The 23,241-nt window shown below is 33.4% G+C and overlaps 1 protein-coding gene across 3 annotated transcripts in view; it reads right to left on the bottom strand.

Annotated features, from left to right (window-relative positions):
• The window catches only part of rapgef5b (Rap guanine nucleotide exchange factor (GEF) 5b), an 84,875-nt gene that overhangs the window by 34,991 nt on the left and 26,643 nt on the right, over window positions 1-23,241 (bottom strand). For 2 of the 3 annotated variants that reach the window (XM_051131406.1, XM_051131407.1), the window contains 3 exons: window positions 18,383-18,508; window positions 6,211-6,326; window positions 5,465-5,565 (listed from right to left, as the gene is read on the bottom strand). In XM_051131406.1, coding sequence (XP_050987363.1) covers window positions 5,465-5,565; window positions 6,211-6,326; window positions 18,383-18,508 — 343 coding nt within the window. Of the gene's footprint in view, window positions 1-5,464; window positions 5,626-6,210; window positions 6,327-18,382; window positions 18,779-23,241 lie in introns of those variants that run through there. The other variant, XM_051131408.1, reaches the window with a different exon arrangement.

Raw genomic sequence — 23,241 nt, 5'->3', positions numbered from 1 at the left:
ATCCAATTTTAATTTTAAATTAAAAAGTCCCAAAACAAAACGTGTCTTTGCTGAATAAAATTATTAATTTACTTTATTAAAAATAAAATAAATAAATAAATAATATCCAAATGTATAATATCTCCAAATGAAGTTCTTAAAAATGCATATTGCTAAATCACAAATTAAATTTTGATCTATTTACAGTAGAAAAATAGAATTTTAAAAAATATCTTTGTGGAACATGATCTTTACTTCCTAATGAATTTCCTAATGATTTCTGGCATAAAAGAAAAATCAATAATTTTGACCCATACAAATGTATTTTTGGCTACAAATATACCCCAGCGACTTAAGACTGGTTTTGTGGTCCAGGGTCACATATAAACTTTTACCAGCGTGCAACATCAGACAATTGATCTGTAAATGGACTTTTCATGATTATATGCGGAGCACTGAAAATTACTGGAGAAAATGGTCCATACTGGACACAAAGGAAACATTCATCGAACACATGCTTGAATCCAAAAATACAATAAACCAATCCAGCCTCTTGGCTTAAGGATCAATAAACATTATCACCGAAATAATCAAAGACGGATCGGCAATGAAATTGATCAGATTTCTTCCTCAACCCATCTGTTTCTTTGCTACCGGCAGAATTCTCCTGGAATCCTTCAACCTCATGCAAACACACACAAACTAGAAGCAGAAAACACAAAACAAAACACACAGTGATTCAGAATGAATGACTGTTGTAAAATTGTACAATTTCTTGCATGTCTGACCATAAAATCTTTTTTAACAAACCAAATAAAAGCACTGAATCAAAACCACTACCACTCTCTTTCTTTCACTGCACATCTTCTTGTTCCTGTATTTATTAGCATCGCAAGATGCCAAGAGCTCCAGCTCTGCAGGGAGATACAGCTGACTGGATACCTTTCATTTGGAAAACAATAAAACAACGTCTGCTCTTCATAAACAAATCAATACTTTAACTGCACCCCTTTGGCTTCATACGTTAAACAACAAACATTTAAATCCCTTTGTGTACAGAAGCTGTCTGTCCTGCAGGATGTAAACACGGAATTCATATGGGATCAGCTGATGGATACATCAGAAGCTGTATGAAATCAATACTGAGCCATATCAAACTCCCTACACATGTGAGGGGGAGTGCAAGCATGACAATCCCACATAATACACCGGCAAGCTTCATATCCCCCGAGACCTGTCCTCTGGGAATCTCTGTCTCTCCTTCTGTCTGTCTGAGTCTTTCTTTGTCTCTCTCTGTTCACAAGAACACACAATTCTGTACCAATACAAAGAAATATACACATACACAGACGCATGCAATGCGTTCGAAAAACTATGTATGGATCACTAGGCATTCTGAGCCAATGCAGTGACAATGCATTTCATAAACTGCATTAAGAAACCTCATTTATTACCTGTCATACCATTTAAACCATACTAGCTTTATATTGTGGACAAAACCCTCCCAATAGAATAGAGCTTACCAGGCAGTTAGGAGTGAATCCACTTCATCTGACAGTTCATAGATCACGGCGGCCTTTTCTACCACCAATATGTCATTGTTAATTCTGACAACACCTACAAATCTTTGTTTGTTTATAGTAGAAAGGTGACAATAAGAGATGTACTTCATCAGCACAAAGCTTTCAGAGGAACAGTTCAACTACAAAATTTATTTATATCACAATTTGTGTGTTTCAGAAGATGCATGGCTTGCTTTCTTGTGTAGGACACAAACGGAGACGTTTAGCAGAATGTCCAAGCTGCTCTTTAACATACAATGAAAGACTTTCCAACAATGACTGATTTTGAGATCCATCTTTTCGCACCGAGGACAACTAAGGGGCTCATACGCAACTATTACAGAAGGTTCAAACACTCACTGATGCTCCAGAAGGAAAAATGATGCATGATGCGAATTTGAAGATCAGGGTAAATTTCACTTATTTTGTCATCTGGGAAACAGGTAAGTATCTTCTGAAGGGCAGTACAAAGTGAAAAAGATATGATATTTAGGCAAAGTAAGAAAAATGTACACATTTTCTTTCTGTTTCAAAAGTTTTCACCCCCCGGCTCTTAATGCATTGTTTCTCCTTCTGGAACATCAGTGAGTGTTTGAACCTTCTGTAATAGTTGCATATGAGTCCCTCAGTTGTCCTCAGCGTGAAAAGATGGATTTCAAAATCATACAGTCATTGTTGGAAAGGGTTCACATACACACACACAAAAAAAAAAGAATTTGTGGGACCTGAAGATTTTTTCTGAAGAACAGCAGGCAGTTTAACTGTTCATGACAAACATGGGACTCACTAAACAACCAAAATAAATAATTAAATAAATAAATAAACAGCTGTGGATCATTCACGTAACAACACAGTATTAGGAATCAAGTGTATGTCAATTTTTGAACAGGGTCATTTTTATAAATTCAACTATTATTTTCTTTTGTGGACTATATGTAAACATCTTTCATGTAAAATATCTTATTCAGGTCAGTACTAAATAAAAAATAACATGCATTTTGTATGATCCCTCTTATTTTGGTAAAATAATTAACATTTTGCAGATTCTGCAAGGTGTATGAAAACTTTTGACTTCAACTGTACATATTTTTTGTACGGCTTCGGATAACTTGAAATACAGTTTTCTGTTTTTTTTTTCTGTCTTTGGAGTTTAAAAACTCCAGTCCCCATCCACTTGCATTGCATTGTGCTCCACAGAAGAAAATCAACCATACAGGTTTGGAACAACGCGAGAGTGTTCAAATCACAATTTTGGTAACAAATAGTAACTGAATTTTAATTTTTGGGTGAATTATCTCTTTAAAACTATTCATACTCCACGATACATGTACTCTTTTTGTTAATTAATACGAGTATAAGTAGTGGCTGTACAAACGACATTGTTTCCTGTGTTCAGCAGTGGAAGAGAGTTCTAGAATTGCATTGAAAGCAGACAGAAGGACTGCATTAGGATTTAAACAGACAGACTGTGCGCACAACAGAGAAGTGAGCTGAACTATAGCGATTAGCTATCAATGTCTTTAATGAGGTTAGAACTCGCTGGACTGGCTCGCTATGCAAAGGGAGGGGGGCCAGCCTCCGCAGAGTCAGGCTTTTTCTGAGGGGAAGAACACTTACTCATTCCTCTAATCTTGTCTGAGAGACATAATAGCTTGATATCTAACACACACCACTTCAGCAATTCAAAGTGCACTTAAACTACTGTAAATAAACTTGAAAATGAATCTGTTTCTTTGTTCAGCTTCTAAAACATGACTGTGAATGCTTTATAAGACTAACAAATCCCAGCGTTTCACTCCATATTTGACCCAGACCTAATGGCTTCAGGGCTACAGAGATGTTTAGTTCCCTATGGAGATTCCAAATCAATACTTTTGCAACAACCATTCCTACTGGAAAATCCAAAAAGATGTACGCCTCGGAGGCAGAATAACTACGTCTCTAAAAGTACTACAGTTTTATCTCATATGACCCAGATATGATTATGCTATCATCATTCAAGAATTCAAAGTATTTAAATGATAAACAATATAATGTGCATCCCAATAGGTGGAAGTACCCCACAGCCTGCCCACTTTGTTTAACTGTTCCCAGCTAAACGTGGAGTGTGCCATCCATGACGGCAGGGCACTGAAGCCAGCAGGAGATAATAACTCAGTACCAGCAGGATAGAATATAGAGGGGCAGTCAGCTAAAAGCAGATCACCACTATCACATCATTAACATTAGAGCTCAAAAACAAAACCAGAAGATATACTGCTGTTTGAAACACATGCAACAACATTTTTAGACTATACCGTACAGCAAGAGACAATGTTAATGGATGTTTGTGCCACAGAATTTAAAATGCATAATTGGTTGGGGGAAAAATAGCATTTATTTATTTTTCTTGCTGGTCCTGGGACTTGATTCAAAATGTCTATTATCATTTACTCACTTTCAATACCAACCCTGACTGACTTTCTTTCTTCTGCAGAACACAAAAGAAGACATTTTGAACAAATTTCAAACTGTTTTGTTTATATGATGAAAGCCAGTGAAGCCCAAAACACATTGGACCCCATTGACTTTCACTGTATGGAAGAAAAAACACATTTTTAAAAATATCTTTTTGTTTTCCATAGAAGAAAGCAAATCATTCAAGGTTTGGACACCATGAAGGTGTGAATTTTTTTATTTTTGGATGAACTAGAAGGGACGATCATATTCAGAACGATGATTAAATTATTATTTAATATAAATTGGTCTAGTATTATATACTGTTATAGTATTTCTTAATGTCTTGAAATTTATTTTTATATTTTCAGTTATCATTTTAAATGTAATTCAGGTTGTAACTGTATTTATTTATAACATTTTTTATAACAGCTTTCTATTTTTTATTTCTATTTTATTTTATATTTCCAGTTTTAGTTTTAGTAATTTTAGTACCTTAGCTTGAAATTTTATATCTTTTAAGACAAAAAGCGTGACCAATTTTGGTTAACAATAACAACCTTGTTTTGAGATTTCTATAGTATATTTCTATATTTCAGCATGAGTAAAAAATACACTACCAGTCAAAAGTTTTTTGTTTTTTTTTTACCATTTTTTACATTTTTTTTTTACCATTTTTATCATTACTCCAGTCACATGATCATTCAGAAATAATTCTAATATTCTGATTTTCTGCTAAAAAAAAAAAAAAAAAAAAAAAAACACATTTATTATTATTATTATTATTGTTGTTGAAAAGTAGAATTGTTTTCAGGTTTCTATGATGAATAGAAAGTTCAGAAGAACAGCATGTATCTGAAATAGAAATCCTTTGCAACATTATAAATGTCTTTTATAAATGTCTATATGTCTATATATATATATATATATATATATATATATATATATATATATAAATAAAAATACTGACTCCAAGCTTTTGAACTGTATAATGTTATAAATGTTACAAAAGCTTTTTATTTCAGATAAATGCTGATCTTTGGATCTTTCTATTCAACAAAGAATCCTGAAAAAATGTACTCAGCTGTTTTAAATATTGATAATAATAATAAAATTGATTCTTGGACAGCAAATCAGAATATTAGAATGATTTCTGAAGGATCATGTGACTATAAAGACTTGAGTAATGATGTTGAAAATTCAGCTTTGATCACAGGAATAAATTACATTTTAAAATATATTCGAATAGAAAGCAGGTATTTTAAATAGTAAAAATATTTCAAAATTTTACTTTGGATCAAATAAATGCAGGCTTGGTGAGCATATGTTCTTTAAAATACATTTTTTTGTCATGTAGAGTATACAGATTATTCCTGTAGAATCCAAAAACACCTGTCAGATTTTGCCTTAAAATCAGTTCAGAAAGTCTGCAGATGACACCTGACCCCACATGTGTGTCACCGCTGAGGTGAAAGGTGACGACTTACCGGTCTCTCTGCTCTGTGGACCCTTCTGCTCCTCATCCAGCCTCAGGTGGCCCAGCAGATGCTCCAGAACCTTTTCGGGGGCGGCAGGGACAGCAGCGTACCTGTGGGAGACAGAAGAGTCACTGGAGTCTTCCTCTTCGATTGAGGACAGGGAGCGACTGCTGCACCAGCCTTCCTCCTCGCCCTCTTCCTCCGTGCCCTCCTCATCAATGTAACGGAAATACGGCACGTCGAACGTGGGCACGGTAGCTCGGTCAGTGCTGCTGGTATCAGAAGACTCGTCCTCATCCTCGTCTTCCTCCTGTTCCACCAAAGCAGCCGGCATTAACCTGCTTTCCAGGCGCGGGTCCGGGGCCACTGCACGCCTGCTGCCCATGTCGGCATCGGCGCCGGCTCACCACATTGACCTGGAGGAATCGAGGAGACTTCGTGCAACAGCCTGATGTTCTTCTCTCTGCGCTCTGGAGCTTCTGGTTTAAGATCCCTCACAAGCCAAACAGATCCATAGGAAAGAGCGCACGGCAATGCAGCACATCCTCGGACGAGTGTGTGTGTGATTGAGTGCGAGAGAGAATGACTTCAGGGAGATGAGAGATAAAAATAAAGTGACAAAGAGGCAGGGCTGGACAGATTACATGCAAGACGGACTGAAAGAGTGAGAAATGAGAGACGAGAGAGAGAAAGGGTGTGTGTGTGTGTGCTCTCAAGCTCCGCTCGCATGTGAGAGCGGGCGTGCGACTGCTTACCTCCCGGTCCAGGAGGAGGAGGAGGGGGGGGCTCTTGGTGACGTCGTCCTCTGAGGCAGCAGCACCTCGTGGCTCCGCTCTCTCTCACACACACGGACTGCTGCGTCACTGGAGGGCTGCGGGGGGAGGGAAGGAGGGGTTACATTATCACCAAGGAGATTCCCTGTCTTCCCGTCCGTGTCTGTCTCCCTCCCCTGATTTCCATCACAATACAGTTTTAAATTAAACAGCCTACATCAAACGGTGCCGTTCAATAGGTTCGTTTTATCTTGACCCAACACAATGCTACTGTAAGCGCAAAGCTGCATTTATATTTTAATCATTTAGGCGTTGAAAAGGTGGATTAATTTGACTAATTTAGTTATTTCATATTGCGTAATCATGAATTGCAATCAGACTATGCTGAAATGATATGCGTGCTGAGCTGGTTTGTTGGTTGAATAAATGCGTATACAGTATGTACATGTATAATGAAAACATATTTGAACAAGAATAGTCCACCCAAAAATGAATATTATGTCATTATTTACTCAGCCTTATGTTGCTTCAAATCTGTATGATTTCCTTCTTCTGTGGAACACAGAAGAAGGTATTTTAAAGAAAACAGTTTTGGTTCCCATTGACTCTCAATTAGAACTAAGACTGTTTGGTTATTAACATTCTTTTGAAATATCTTCTTTTGTGTTTAGTAGAAGAGAGTATTGTAAGTCAGATTTGGACTGTACGGAAGCCTATTTCTGTCACTGAAAAAAAAAAAAAATCATAATTTAAAACTACTTTCAAAATAAATAAAAGGTAATTGTGTTTTATTTTACAATTCTGACTTTTTTTATTCAGAATTGAGAGTTTAAATCTTTATTTTTAAAGGAGAAGTCCACTTCCAGAACAACAATTTACAAATAATTTACTCACCCCTTTGTCATCCAAGATGTTCATGTCTTTTTGTTTTCAGTCGTAAAGAAATTGTGGTTTTTGAGGAAAGCATTTCAGGATTTTTCTGTATATAATGGACTCCAACTGTGCCCCGAATTTGAACTTCCAAAATGTAGCTTAAATGCAGCTTCAAAGGGCTCTAAATGATCCCAGCCGAGGAAGAAGGGTCTCATCTATCGAAACGATCTGTCATTTTTTTCGGAAAATAAAAATTTGTATACTTTTTAAGCACAAAAGCTTGGGTAGCACAGGCTCTGGGATGCACGTCGACGGGTCGTTCTTGAACGATTAGTTAATTTTAAACGAATCTTTAATGTGACTCGCGAAGAACGAGTCGTCTCGGGGAGTGATTCGTTCAGTCGCGCATGTGCAACATCCTATTAGGTTCTGCACTGGAATTACTTCACCTGTTTCGAGTCTTCTGGTTTTTCGAGTCGTTCGTTCATCTTATGGGGCTGTCACGTGATGCTGATTTTGCTAAAATTAATGAAATGACTCGAAAAAACATTAGTTCATTTTGCTGAACGAGACTCAAAGGTCCGAGTCGGTAAGATGATCCTACAACTTCAGAATCATCCGACACGTTGTACCTTTTTGTTTGTAAACAGCGTTTAACTTACTTGCATTTTCTTAGTCTTTGCGTGTTCGCTTTGTAAACACTGGGTCTGTAGATCCACCTACATTCGGCGTGACCTTTCAAAATGATTCAATACGTAGCATTGTGAATGCGCATCCCAGAACCTGTGCTACACAAGCTTTTGTGCTTAAAAAGTATACACATTTTTATTTTCCAAAAAAAATGACCAATCATTTCGCTAGATAAGACCCTTCTTCCTCGGCTGGGATCATTTAGAGCCCTTTGAGGCTGCATTTAAACTACTTTTTGGAAGTTCAAAATTGGGGGCACAACTGAAGTCCATTATATGAAGAAAAATCCTGAAATGTTTTCTTCAAAAACCATAATTTCTTTACAACTGAAGATAGAAAGACATGAACATCTTGATGATGAGGGGGTGAGTAAATTATTTGTGAATTGTTGTTCTGGAAGTGGACTTCTCTTTTAAGAAGTGAGAGCTTGTATCACGCAATTCTGAGAAATAAAGTTGCAATTCTGACTTTATTTCTCGCAATTGCGAGTTTATATCACGCAATTCTGAGAAAAAAAAAAAGTCAGAATTGCGAGTTTACAGTATATCTCGCAATTCTGACTTTATAACTAGCAATTATATCTCCCTATTTTGAGAACAAAAACTCAGAAATGCGAGTTTGTAGTATGCAATTCTGTGAAAGAAATTAATTGAGATGTAAACTCGCAATTGAATGAACTGAAAAAATGTAATAAAGAATCAGAGGTAATTGCAACTTTTTATTTCACTAATCTGACTTTTTCTCAGAATTGCGTGAATGAGTTTAAATCTTTATTTTTCAGAAGTTTGTATCATGCAAATAAAGTTGCAATTCTGACTTTATTTCTCAAAATTGCAAGTTTAAATTTTGCTATTCAGGGGAAAAAAGTCAGAATTGCGAGTCTGTATTACGCAATTCTGAGAAAAAACGTCAACTGTGAGATGTAAACTCGCAATTGAATAAATGTAATAAAATTGAATAAAAAAGGTAATTGCGACTTTTTGTTTCACAATTCTGACTTTTTTCCTCAGCATTGCAAGTTTAAATCTTTATTTTTCAGAAGCGCGAGACTGTATCACGCAATTCTGAGACAAAGTCACCAATCTGACTTTTTTTCTCGCAATTGCGAGTTTATATCACACTATTCTGACTTTAGAACTTGCAATTGTGAGTTTCCATCATCCAGTTCTGAGAAAAAAAATCAGAATTGCTAGTTTGTATCACACAATTCTGAGAAAAAGTTGCAATTCTGACTTTATTTCTCACAATTGTGAGTTTATATCATGCAATTCTGAGAAAAAAAATCAGAACTGAAAGTTCGTATTACGCAATTCGGACAAAAAAAAAAAAAAAAAAAGTCAAAATTGTGAGAAGTAAACTCACAATTACGTGAATTGTAGCGCTGTTGCGTTTTGGGCGTCCCGAGTTCAAGTCCCGGTTAGCGGGCCTTTACCGATTCCATCCTCCCTCTTTCTCTCCCACTTAGCCTCCTGTCTAACTACTGTCCTATCGAAATTAAGGCTTAAAACCAGGAAAAAAAAAACAAAAAAAAAAAAACACATTTTCTAAAAAAAAAAGTAGCAATTTTTACTTTTTATTCAGTGGCGGGAATGGTCTTCCATAGGACTGACATGAGGGTAACTAAACGAAGACAGAATATTCTTTCCTTTTTTTTTCTTCTTTTAAGTCAAGTATATAAATATATGAAATAGGAATGCCATAGCATTAGAACAAAATATTAAACAAAAAACATTTGTTTTTGAACAAAAATACTGCAAAAACATTTCACAAAAAAAGGATTAAAAACAAAGCAATAAAAATACTGTCAAAAATAAGATTTTGACATTTTCTGGTTGTCTAACTTACTTGAAAATATCTGATACAAAACAAAATTTGTTCGCAGATGCCAGATGGAATTACTTTGCAGTGGCTAATAATTACATAACTAATTGCAACATGATACATGATTCAAGTCAAACTAATTATGTATTCTAAAAGATTTATAAGAATAATATTCTACATAATATGCTAAATAATGGCTCATCTCATATGTGATGATCTGAGCTTCATAATACTCATAATCATAATGGCAATAATTTGTCAATGATATGCAAAAAAAAAAACTAATAATAAAAAATATAAATCAATCAATAATCCCATTGTCACAATGACAACAAAGTTATTCTTAATGCAAATATAATATTCTGTTTCTTGTGCTTTATGAAATATTTATAGATGGCTGGTTAAAATTCATTAGTGGGGGTTGCAAAAAATACATGTGGACCCTTGACAATTTGGATACATGCATTTTTAACTGGGGCTTTAGTGTCAAATAGCCTACTTTTAGTGGGCATTGCATATGTACTATGTGAGGTGTGTTTGTGTGTGTATGAAGGAAAGGTTCTGGGAACCAACATTTCACTGTTATTGTCCTGTAAAAGCCCTGTCACTTTGCCCTGTATGTGTTATCAATCTTACACAGCTCTCTGAACACACTGAATCACACACACACACTGAAAATAAAACACTCAATGCATTCCATCTCCAATATTTATACACCCTTACAATTCAACCAACATGTACAAACACAACTCACAACATCAGAAATAACCACTGCTGTATATAAAACTCCATACACAAAATGCAAATTTAGTCTTAAACACTCAGGTGCTCAAACATTGGCTTTACTCTTGCAGACTAAGCCAACTGCGGAAGACCCTGATGTACTGTCTGAAATGAAATAAAAGTGTTTGCATCTAACTTTGACCATACACAAATACTTAAAAACGGCTCTGGACTCTGGACTCCAATAAAGGGTCTGTTTGCTGTAGTTTAGCCAGCATGTGAACTGCTGGCGTGACTCACTGGTGTGTGTAAATATGGGTGTGAGCCTCTCACGCCTTTCCGTAATGCTTCTGTCAACACTTTACAGCCCGGAATCTCACCGTCAGTCTTCGAAAAACATCCTCATTGCAGTGATACACTAAGAGAAGCGCATTTCAAGTTAGCAGTAATTAATGGATAGATCATTCCGGTTTTGTGTGTGTGTGTGTGTGCACATTTTAATGAGCTGATTTTCATGCTCTCTGTCCCCAGACCACAGCAAACAGCACATCAGTCAATGCGGCGTGTGTGTGCGGCCGTAATTAGGCAGACAGACAGGCTGGAAGGACCAGCACTTTTCTGCTCTAATTGCCCATTGCACTGAAGCATTGAGAGACCTTCAGTAATCTTGACACACACACACACACACACACACACATACACATGTGCATGTACACACTGCAACCCCACACAAACACACTCAAAGCACAAACTGCATTAAAAAAGCCACAGTCTCAGACTCATCTCCCCGGGCAGAAGTTTCTGCTTGGTATTGGTCTGGCAAAAAGCTCCATTAATGGAAGCGAACCATAAACAAGTCCTGCCCATGTATCTAGACTGCAGGGGGGAAACCTGAACGCTTAAATAGTGACAGAGGAACATTACATAGGATTAAAATGTGGCGTTTAGTGGCATTAAGATGTGCGAAGGCTGTTAAAATGCCACCTTCTTCAGCTATAATGGCATCAGTGCAGGCTGGAGGCAAACTCAAATGAGCGGCGCCTGTTTGATGCAAGAATCTATTTGCGTCTTTTCTTTCGGCCCACAGAGTATCCATTTGCATGCATTTTTGAAGGAATACCAGAGACAGTGTATTTGATGTCCTAGGCAAAATAAGATACAAATAAATGACAATAAAGATGCAGTCACATTAGCGAAATTTTGGTAAAAAAAATCACCTTCCAAAAATTGTCTATTGTCAGTAATGTAGTTGTATGCAGCACAGCTCACACATAAGTCAGATTTTTGTTGATCAATGTGGCAAAATTACATCACCAACTGAATCCATTGAGAAATCTGCATGGGAAAATCTTTCTCCTTCAATTATGTACTGTAGATTCCTACAGAAATGACTGGATTTCATCAGTGAAAATTTGCCGAGCAATGGTAAAGGTGAAAGCACATAAAATGTGTAAAACATTTCAATCTTGTGAACAAATTTTGTTAAGCAATTTAAGAAAATCATAATATTTTAAAAACCTACTCAAGTCATATGGTACGAACAACAACAGCTCAGAAAGTTAAAGGGATAGTTTACTCAAAAAATGAAAATGACCCCATAATTAACTCACCCTCCAAGGTGTATATGACTTTGCTCTTTTCAGACAAATACAATCGAAGTTAAATTTAAAGGGGTCGTCGGATGCCCATTTTCCACAAGTTGATATTTAAGGTCTTAATGAAAAGTCTATAATATACTTCGGTTAAAAATTCTCAATGGTTGTGTAAAACAACACCTTTTTTACCTTTCCAAAATCAGCTCTGCAAAAACCATCCCATTCTGGTCGGGGCTCCTTTAAATGCAAATAAGCTCTGCTCGCCCCGCCCCTCTTTTATTCCTGTGGAGTGACGAGCCTGTTTACTTCAGCCGCTAAACTTGCTAACTAGCACATTATTAGAAAAGGCAATCACAAAGATGAATAAAAAACCCTTATACTCACTTCTGCTGTAAGTAAAGCTGGATCATGAATGATTTGCGCGAACATAGACTGATACATGTAGGGAGGCGCATTCCCTCACAAACAAACGTAATCCACTGCATCTTCAGCAGCTCAGATGTCGGGAGTAAATGACGACCACTATGTTCATCATTACATCCAGCAACACAACACCTCAATCGCTCAATTGTTGTCTAACTTACATCCCTGCTCCGGCATCAAAACATAGAGGTTGGACTGTTACAACTGATCTGAGGTAAGACGCTCATGTCAATCAACTATCGTGGGAACGGCCTATGTTGGTGTGACGTCACAACAACGGGCATCTGAGAATGGCTCGATTTGAAAAAGGCAATATTATTTTTACAGATGAATTAAAAACCACTGCATGGATTTTTATCATTATATGGTAGATTTGTACATACACTGCCAACACACATTAATGTTCAAACAACATGTAAAAGTGAACTTAGCATCCGATGACCCCTTTAAAAAAGTCCTGGTTCTTCCAAGCTTTATAATGGCAGTGAATGGGTGTTGAGATTTTGTAGTCCAATAATGTGCATCTATCCATCATAAAAAGTGCTCCACACAGCTCTGGAGGTTAAGAAAAACCTACTGAAGCAAAACGATGCGTTTGTGTGAGAAAAATATCCATATTTAAAACTTCATAAACTGTAATCTTCAGCTTCCGCTAGAGAAGTGCCAAAACCAGAAGCACATAGAGAAAAAAAAAAAACACCAGTCACAAATGATGAAGTACAAAATGATGATTTGTAAAGAAAAATGTAGGAGGATTTCGATACAAGCCAAGAGGAGACTGGTTTTCCTTTGCTGTAAACAAAACTTGGTTCTCACGAGATTAGCATATTCACACCAGACCTTATGCTACGTCTATGTGCTTCGTTATTCGCTGGAACATCACTCTCTCGCGAACGTGTGTACGACAGTTGGCGAAAGGTAGAGATTATGGTTTATAAAGTTTTAAATATGGACATTTTTCTTACACAAACACATTGATTCACTTCAAAACGCCTTTATTAACCCTCGCAGTGCCAGGTTGAGTATTTCTATGATGGATGGATGCACTTTTTTGGGCTTTAAAATCTCAACACCCATTCACTTCCATTATAAAGCTTGGAAGAGCCAGGACATTTTTCAGGAATGTATTCATCTGAAAGAAAGTCATATACACCTAGAATGGCTTGAGGATGAGTAAATCATGGGGTAATTTTCATTTTTGGGTGAACTATCCCTTTAAGGGGGTAAGTGCCCTTTAATGTGAATGGACATTTCGGGGTAGACAAGCCATTAAAATGAAATATTCTCAATGATCTGAGGACAGCAAGTGTCATAATCCACAAAAAAGTTCTTTCCGACTTGAGAGAAACACTACAATCACGCTAAAAGGTCTCCTGCTTACCTTGTTCCCTTCTGAAGTGACTGCATGCATCATGATTGGCCTTTGATGACCAGTTCTCTGATTATACAGGGGCCACTCTTATTACAAGCTTCAGGCGAAAGCTACAAAACCAATCCCCTTAGTAGAGTAGAGTACACTGCATATGAGATAGTTAGATGATTGAAATGCATTTACTAAAGCCACTGTTTGCAAAGATTGTCACAAGACAACATTACCCTGGAGGTGCATTTGTTTTATGCAGCCACCAGATTTTGGCTTTGTAACATTAAGTAACAAAAGCCACTGAGATCAGATCATACTCTCAATAGTCTGGATGCTTGTGCTGCATGGAAGTCTTTCTATACAATGAATTATTGATTTTGTGACAAAATCTGGCCTGTTGCTCTAGTCCACAAGAGAAAATGACCCTGTTCAAAAGTTTACATACACTTCATTCTTAATACTGTGCTGTTACCACAGCTGTTTTTTTGTTTAGTGATAGTTGTTCATGAGTCCCTTGTTTGTCCTGAACAGTTAATCTGCCTGCTGTTCTTCAGCAAAATCTTTCAGGTCCTACAAATTCTTTGTCTTTTCAGCATTGCTGTGTATTTGAACCCTTTCCAATAATGATTGTTTGATTTTGAGATCCATCTTTTGACACTGAGGACAACTGAGGGACTCATATGCAACTATTACAGAAGATTCAAACGCTCACTGATGCTCCAGAAGGAAACATGATGCATTAAAAGCTGGTGGTGAAAACTTCTGAACAGAATAAAATGTGTAAATTTCTTTTTTTGCCTAAACATCCTTTTCTTACTTAAGACTTTTTGTCATGTTTCCAGCCAAAATATCTAAAAATTCTTAAATCAAGAAGGATTTATTTATATTCTATTTTCTAGACGAGCAAAAATTATTGTATTGTTTTCAGAAAAAGAGTCAAAATTAAGTGAGTTTTTGCTTAGAACAAGCAAAATAATCTTATTGTAAGCAGAAAACAAGATTATTTTGCTTACCCCATTGACAGATTATTTTGCTTGTTTCAAGCAAAAACTTACTTAATTTTAATCTTCGTTTTTCTGAAATCTAGACAATTTTTGCTCGTCTAGAAAATCCTTCTTGATTTAAGAATTTTTAGATATTTTGGCTGAAAACAAGACAAAAAAAATCTAAGTACAAAAAGTATTTTTTGCAGTGCGCCCTTCAGAAGCTACCTTCAGAAGACAAAAGTTAAATTTACCCTGATCTTTAATTTACCCCTTTCATTTTTTTTTTTTTTTTTCTGAAAAACATCAGGCAGTTTAACTGTTCAGGACAAACAAGGGACTTATGAACAACAATCATTAACCGAAAAAACACAGCTGTGGCTCATTCAGTTAACAACACAGTGTTAAGAATCAAGTGTATGTAAACTTTTGAAAAGGGTATTTTTTTTTATAAATTCAATTATTATTTTCTCTTGTGGACTATATGTAAATATCTTTTATGTAAAAGATCTTATTCAGGTCAGTACTAAATAAAATATAACATGTATTTTATATGATCCCTCTTATTTTAGTCAAATTTAGTTAAATAATTTGACTTCAATTGTATTATTACACAATATAAACCATTTAAAATATTACAAGGACAAACTGTCTAGTGGAAAAAGGTTCAGGAAGCTTCAAAATGTCTTTATACCTTTGAGCAACCACCTCTTTAAAATGTCTGTTATTACTTTTAGAAAAATCTAGGACTACAGACTTTCAAAATGAAAAACACTGCAAAAAAAATTACGGAAACGTATGAGAGCAGTTATGTAAATTGCAAATGTTTCCGTCACCGAAACAAGGAGCAGAAGCCTCTGGAACAGTGCTGTGTTTATGTAAGTGACAAAAAGACAATATGATATTTTAAATCATTTCCTGGTCTGTTGACATTACGTTGCGAAGGCTTCCATAATTCCTACTGGAATAAACAAAAACATGCATCTCATTTATAACTCCTAAGAGCTACATGGATATAGGACACAGATCTATAACCAAATCCCACTACAAATAGATTCAAGCATAACAAATAACAAAAGTTATTCTTCATTAAAAATACATTAGAAAACAGTATCACACTGATAAAAACAGTATAATACTTGGCCTAAATTCATGCATTTGGTCCCCTACACAACAAACAGATAAACTAACTAACAGACCAGAACACTGAAATCATACTTCTATTTCTACTAGAAGCTATTAGTTTACTCTGTCCAAGTCAAATAGGCACCACAAACTATTAAACACAAAAGATTACATCACTGAGACTGTGAGTGAAAGCAGAGCACAAGCAAAATGTAAAAGAGTTTCTTAATCAAACAGCAGACCCCATCAATCTGTACAACATTAACAGCTTTCAATTGACATGTTCAAGGCCCAGAAAGATAGTAAGAACATCATTAAAATAGTCCATGTGACATTAGTGGGTCAACCTTAATGTTATGAAGCTATGACAATACTTTCTGTGCGCAAAGAAAGCCAAAATAATTACTTTATTCAACAATTTCTTCTATTCCGAACCCTTTTTGTGGGTACAGGGTAAAAACAGACAATGGTAACAACAGAAAATTCCAGAGGTCAACCTCAAATAGGCTACTGTGACGTTTTATGAAACTCAAAAATGATTTGGATCAAAGGATTTTGAATATGACAATACACAACAACAAGGAGTGTGTCTTTAATTAACTTTAAAGTTCCTTATGATGGTTATAAGTCAAATTCAGGATAATTCTACTTTTGTTTTAGAAAGGTCAAAAGAAATGCCGCCCAGTGCAAGAGGAGTGACTGGTGACCGGCAACCTTACAGCGCTCACGTCAACTCTTCCTGTCATTGTGAGAGGCGGCCCACAATCAGGAAGAGGCGAACGGGGACTATTGTGGGATTAGCCAATCAGAGACTAGCATGAGATTGGTGCCCTTTTTAAAAAAAAGTGACATCAAACAATGAGTTTTCATTCAAATATAGATCATATCAACTCGTAAGGGTGTCGCTTCACAAATCACAACAAAAGAGTTATTATAATATAAAAGAATACATTTTCTAAACAAATACACACACATATCCTCAGTCAAATACTGCCCAAAAGCATACACAATATTGCATAAACATACTGTTATATATACCGTTATATTTTTTATAACAGGGTGTTTTTTCAACTATGGGCACTTTATGTAACTTATGTCTATTCACATTTTATTATTTCATCAGTTTATTTTATTTTAGTCTTGGATTTTTTTTTTTTTTTTAACCAAGATCTTCCTTTTTGTATTATTATTATTATTTTTTTATTTAATTTTATTATTATTTAATTTTTGCTACTTTTACTTTTTTGTTTTGTTTGGCTAAATTTTTTTTACTTACCCCAAACCCAGATTTTTAATCTTAAAATATGAGAATTTATTAAATCATTTTAATATTTATTATTTAAAAATGTATATATATATATATATATATAGTTTTATTTTTTACTCATAGATTTTCAATCTTAAAGTATGAGAATTCATTAAAAAGAAGTCTTTATATTTTTAAAAACAGAATAATATTAACAAAGAGGGAAATATGAATCATTTTGATATTTATTATGCAAAAATTATTATTATTATTATTATTATTATTATTATTTATATATATTATTATTATTTCATTTGGGCTTTTTTGACAAACTCATTTTTCTTTTTTGTGGTTGTTGTTTTTTTTGTTTTGTTTATTTTTTATATTTTTATTTTTCACTCATAACAGGCCCAGATTTTCAATCTTAAAATATGAGAACTCAAAAAGAAATCATTACATTTTTTAAAAACAAAATACTATAAACAAAGAGTGAAATATAAATCATTTCGATATTTATTATGCAAAAATGACCAAGATCTTCCTTTTTGATTTTTTTAAAATTGTATTATTATTTCATTTTTGCTACTTTTTGAAATTATTTTTCTTTTTGTTTTGTTTCGTCTTGTCTTGTTTTATTTGTTTAGCTATATTTTGTGTTTTTATTTTTCATTCATCATAGACCCAGATTTTCAATCTTAAAAAATTAAAATCCATTAAAAAGGGAATCGTTACATTTAAAAAATATATAAGTAATATAAATAAAGAGTGAAATTTAAATCATTTCAATATTTATTAGGCAAAAAAGTATATATTTTTCTTAAATCAAGATTTTATTTTAATTTCATTTTTGCTACTTTTTAAATTTAATTATTTTTCTTTTTTTATTTGGCTATAATTTGTATTTTTAATTTTCCACTCATAACAGATTCAGATTTTTAGTCTTAAAGTATGAGAATTCATTAAAAAGAACTAATTACATTTTTTAGCATAATTTCCACCGGGATTTACAATTTAGCCACTAATAAAGTTTTTTTTTTTTTTTATTTATTTTTTTTTTTTTAACTGTCATTTTGTCAAATTACAATAATTTTGTGAATATATAAAATGTATGAAATTAGCCATGGCTAAACAAATCAGTCTGGTATTTTATTCTAAAAAGTCACATCTCAAATTAGAAACATACTGTGTCAGAAATTTGTTGGTTCAGAAAAATAAGGCCCTATTTCTGAAGTTTCCATAAGAGCCCAAAGTTGAAGAAACAACCAATAATAATATTGTCACATACATACATGAACATTAGTTTGCACCTTACCTCAGCAGGCCTTTCGGTAGCTCTGAGCGGGCTGTGTAGAAGGCGGCATCCATCCTTGGCCAGTCTCTGGACCATCTCCAGTCGGCTGATATCCTCTCTATCGCGTGTAGCAACCCCAGGGCCCTGCTGCAGTGCAGGGGACACAGAAAACACATACCTCAGGCCACAGTCCCACGCCATGAGACCGCAACACGCGCGGGCAGTGAGCTCTCAAAGTCACTGAGGGTTTGACAGCACGTCTCGCTGTCTTTACTCAGGTGAGACTGAAAGCCCCCGACTGCGAGTTAGCTGAGATGGTCACGCTAGTCCTGAGGGTTTAGTGAGCTCCAGACTCGTGCAGCCGGTCAGGAGGAAAGCTTCAAAAAAAGTGAAGCCTTAGAGACAGTGTTGCCTGAGGGGGAGAGTGAACCTGACTTTTCTCTTTCCTTTGCCTCTCTCTATCTCTCTCTCTCGCTCTTACGCACATAGCCAGGGTGGGGGCGACCAGGAAACATCTGGCAGTCCCTACAATCCTGAATAGGAAGTATTGCAATCTCCAGAACACGGGAGAAGGGCCGGCATGGGGTCTAGGAGGGCAGGTTACTGATGGGTTTACCCATCACGTGAAGTAAAATGCTACACAATATGTGCGAGAGTGATTCATAAGGTCAAGTGCTAACATTTGCCATTCAAATATTATATGAGGCAATAACAAATAAGAGCGCACACAAAAGAAAAATGATCTGCAAAATGGTTAAAACACATGTACAAGTTCTTAGAAATATACTCTTAATCTGCTTGTTGGTTTCATATGATTTTGAAAAAAATAAAATGTATATACATTTAAATAGAAGTTTCAATGTAGTGACGCTAAAAATGCCATGCGATTAGACCAACAAAATATTTAAAATATAACTTATTTAACATATAGTTAATATAAATGTAACATATTTACTGTTATATTTATAAAATTCATGTTTATAAGAATTCTTAATTATTAATAATCATTTTAAAAATGTTTTCAAAAAAAGTTGTCAAATATATTTTCCCCAGTTTTTTAACAAATACTATAATTTTTTAAATATATGAAATATGAAAATTATTAATACATAAATACCATTAACATTTTTATGAGTCACACCATATGACATTTTACAACATTAAAACATTTACAATTAAAAAGGTCAAATGTTTTAAGAAACTTCCTGACCTTGACACAAAATCATGAGAATCTGGAAGGGGTACTCTTCATAATGTTTATTTTATTTTATTTCATTTAATTGGTTTTTTAATTTTATTTCAATGTTATTTTTTTATTTATTTTTTTTATTTACTTTATTCATTTAATTTCATTTTTATCAAATTGTATTTATTCATTTCATTTATTTATTTATTTTTATCAAATTGTATTTATTCATTTCATTTCATTTTTTATTTTATTATATTCTATTAATTTTATTTTATTTTATTTTATTCATTTAATTTCATTTATTTATACATTTAATTTCATTTTTTATTCATTTAATTTAATTTTTGTATTTAATTCCTTTAATTTAATTTATTTTATTTTATTCATTTTTTATTTTATTTTATTTATTCCTTTAATTTCATTTTTTATTTTATTTTATTTATTCCTTTAATTTAATTTATTATTTTATTTTATGTATTCCTTTAATTTCATTTTTATTTTATTTTATTCATTTCATTTCATTTTTATTAAATTGTATTTATTCATTTAATTTCATTTTTTATCAGATTGTATTTATTCATTTTTTATTTTATTACATTCTATTCATTTAATTTAATTTTATTTAATTTTATTCATTTCATTTCATTTATTTATACATTTAATTTCATTTTTATTCATTTAATTTATTTTTTTATTTATTCATTTAATTTCATTTTTTATTTTATTTTATTTATTCCTTTAATTTCATTTTTATTTTATTTTATTCATTTAATTTAATTTTTATTTTATTTTATTTATTCATTTAATTTCATTTTTAATTTTTTTTTATTTAATTTTTATTTTATTTTATTCATATAATTACATTTTTTATTTATTCATTTAATTTCATTTATTTAATTGATTCCTTTAAATTTTTTATTTTATTTTATTTTATTTATTCCTTTAATTTAATTTATTTATTAATTTCATTTCATTTTTTTTATTTAATTCCTTTAATTTCATTTTTAGTTTATTTTATTTATTCATTTAATTTTTTAGTTTATGTTATTTATTCATTAAATTTTTTAGTTTATTTTATTTATTCATTTCATTTTGTAGTTTATTTTATTTATTCATTTTTTTTTGTTTATTTTATTCATTTAATTTAATTTTTTATTTTATTTTATTTATTTGTTTAATTTCATTTTTTATTTTATTTTATTTATTAGTTTAATTTCATTCTAATTTCATTTATTATTTTATTTTATTTATTCCTTTAATTTAATTTTAAATGTTATTAATTCCTTTAATTTCTTTCTTTCTTTCTTTCTTTCTTTCTTTCTTTCTTTCCTTCTTTCCTTCTTTCTTTCGCAATTTCACATGTATATATACACACAATTAGAAAATTACATTTTTAAAAACGGAATAATATAAACAGAGTGAAATATACACTCTAATACTTATTATTTAAAATTACTTAATTTTTTAAAAACAATGAGTGCATGTATGTTGTATATTTGGTTGTAAACGTTCTGGTAAAATATTTTTTAAATACAATATTAATTAATGATCATTCCAAATTAGTTTTACTTTCAAAGCATTCAAGAATTTATTTGTTTTTTTAATAGGAGTGATTTATTTTTTAATTAGTGACTAGTCATTAAACAGAGTTAGTATTATGACTGTATTATGTCATATAAATATAATAAAATATTATATATTATTATATTATTTAAAAAATTAGCAGCTGCAAACAAATGATCCAGTTTCTCACTAAAAAATTTTGCAATTAATTTTATGGTGATTTTAGTGGATTTATAAAGTCAGTATCCCTTAAAACTACAGAATAAAACACAGATCAGCCAAGTGCACATTAAATGCATCTGGAATAACCTAGAAAACAAACTAAACACTAGTCTACCGCTAAATGCAGTACTAAATGCAGTAATCGAGGATGTATCCCATTCAGATTTCCTGCTCCATTTCCACACAATGGCAAATACCCTTCCAGAGAACAAACCTGTGACCTCATTCTCTGAAGTAAGAGAAGGAGAGAGGAATTTGTCCTGAACACACTCAAGCATTTCCATATCAACTCAGCTGGCTATATAAGGAATCAAACCTCGTGCTAGACAAATTCGACACAAGCAAAGACCCTGACATTCTTCAGTACTGCAGTGCACTGATGAATATAGAAAACAATGGACCGTTAGATTGAACTATACTAATCGGATAAACCTGATAAGAGGGAATTACCAGAAAAATGCTAAATGATAAGCTATTGAGATAACATAACCAGCCATGACAAAACAAATGTCCATGGGAACTCTCAAATACAATCCAGCTAATAGAGCATTTTCTTTCATTAGAAATATAATAAGATAGAAAAATACACTACATATCAAAAACAGGAACTACAGTTTACAGCAGCAGTCTTCCAGCTGACATACAGTTGAGGTCAAAAGTTTACATACACCTTGCAGAATCTGCAAAAAGTTAAAGGAGAAGTCCACTTCCAAAACAAAGATTCACATATAATGTACTCACCCCCCTTGTCATCCAAGCTGTTCATGTCTTTGTAAAGAAATTGTTTTTTGAGGAAAACATTTCAGCATTTTTCTTCATATAATGGACTGATATGGTGCTCCGATTTTGAACTTCCAAAATGCAGTTTAAATGCGGCTTCAAAATGTGGTTGTAAACTATCCCAGCCGAGAAAGGCTGGGAAAGTCTTATCTAGCAAAACAACTGGTTATTTAAAAAAAAAAAATAATACAATTTCTATTCTTTTTAATGTCAAACGCTCATCTTGTCTTACTCTGCCTGCACTGTTTTTGTTCCGGTTCATGACAGTTAGAGTATGTTGAAAAACTCCCATCTCATGTTCTCCCTCAACTTCAAAATCATCCTGTATTGCTGTTTTACTTTTTTGTTAAGGGTGTTTGATCTTCTTTGCATGTTCACTTTGAAAAGACTGGGACAGAACTTCTGTAGTGTAGGATGATTTTGATGATGTTGAGTTTTTCAACATACCCTGTCTTGAGTCAGAATACACAGAGTTCAGGGAGAGAAAGGCAAGACGAGCGTTTGAGTATAAAAAGTACTTAAACTGTATTTTTTTAAATTAAAATAACCGATCGTTTCGCTAGATAAGACCCTTCTTTCTCGGCTATGATCATTTACAACCGCATTTAGGATCGTTTGAAGCCACATTTAAACTGCATTTTAGAAGTTCAATCTCGGGGCACCATACCAGTCCATTATATGGAGAAAAATGCTGAAATGTTTCCCTCAAAAAACATAATTTCTTTACGACTGAAGAAAGAAAGACATGAACATCTTGGATGACAAGGGGGTGAGTACATTATATGTGAATCTTTGTTTTGGAAGTGGACTTCTCCTTTAACGATTCTACCAAAATAAGAGGGATCATATATACATGCGTGTTATTTATTTTTTTTTTTTAGTACTGACCTGAATAAGATATTTCACATCGTTTAAAATGCTCACTGATGCTTCAGAAGGAAAAAACTATGCATTAAAAGCCAGGGGTGTAAGCTTTTGAAAATGTGTACATTTTTTTTTTATTTTGCATTATTCTTATTTTTTTTTCATTTAGTACTGCCCTTCAGAAGCTACAGAATATATTCACATGCTTCCCAGAAGACAAAATAAGTTAAATAAGTAAAATAAGTTACCCTGATCTTCAAAT

Source organism: Labeo rohita, chromosome 16, assembly GCF_022985175.1.
Source record: "Labeo rohita strain BAU-BD-2019 chromosome 16, IGBB_LRoh.1.0, whole genome shotgun sequence".
NCBI classification, from domain to species: Eukaryota; Metazoa; Chordata; class Actinopteri; order Cypriniformes; family Cyprinidae; genus Labeo; species Labeo rohita.
The sequence above is the reverse complement of the archived record's forward strand: the minus strand, read 5'-3'. Positions and strand labels throughout refer to the sequence as shown.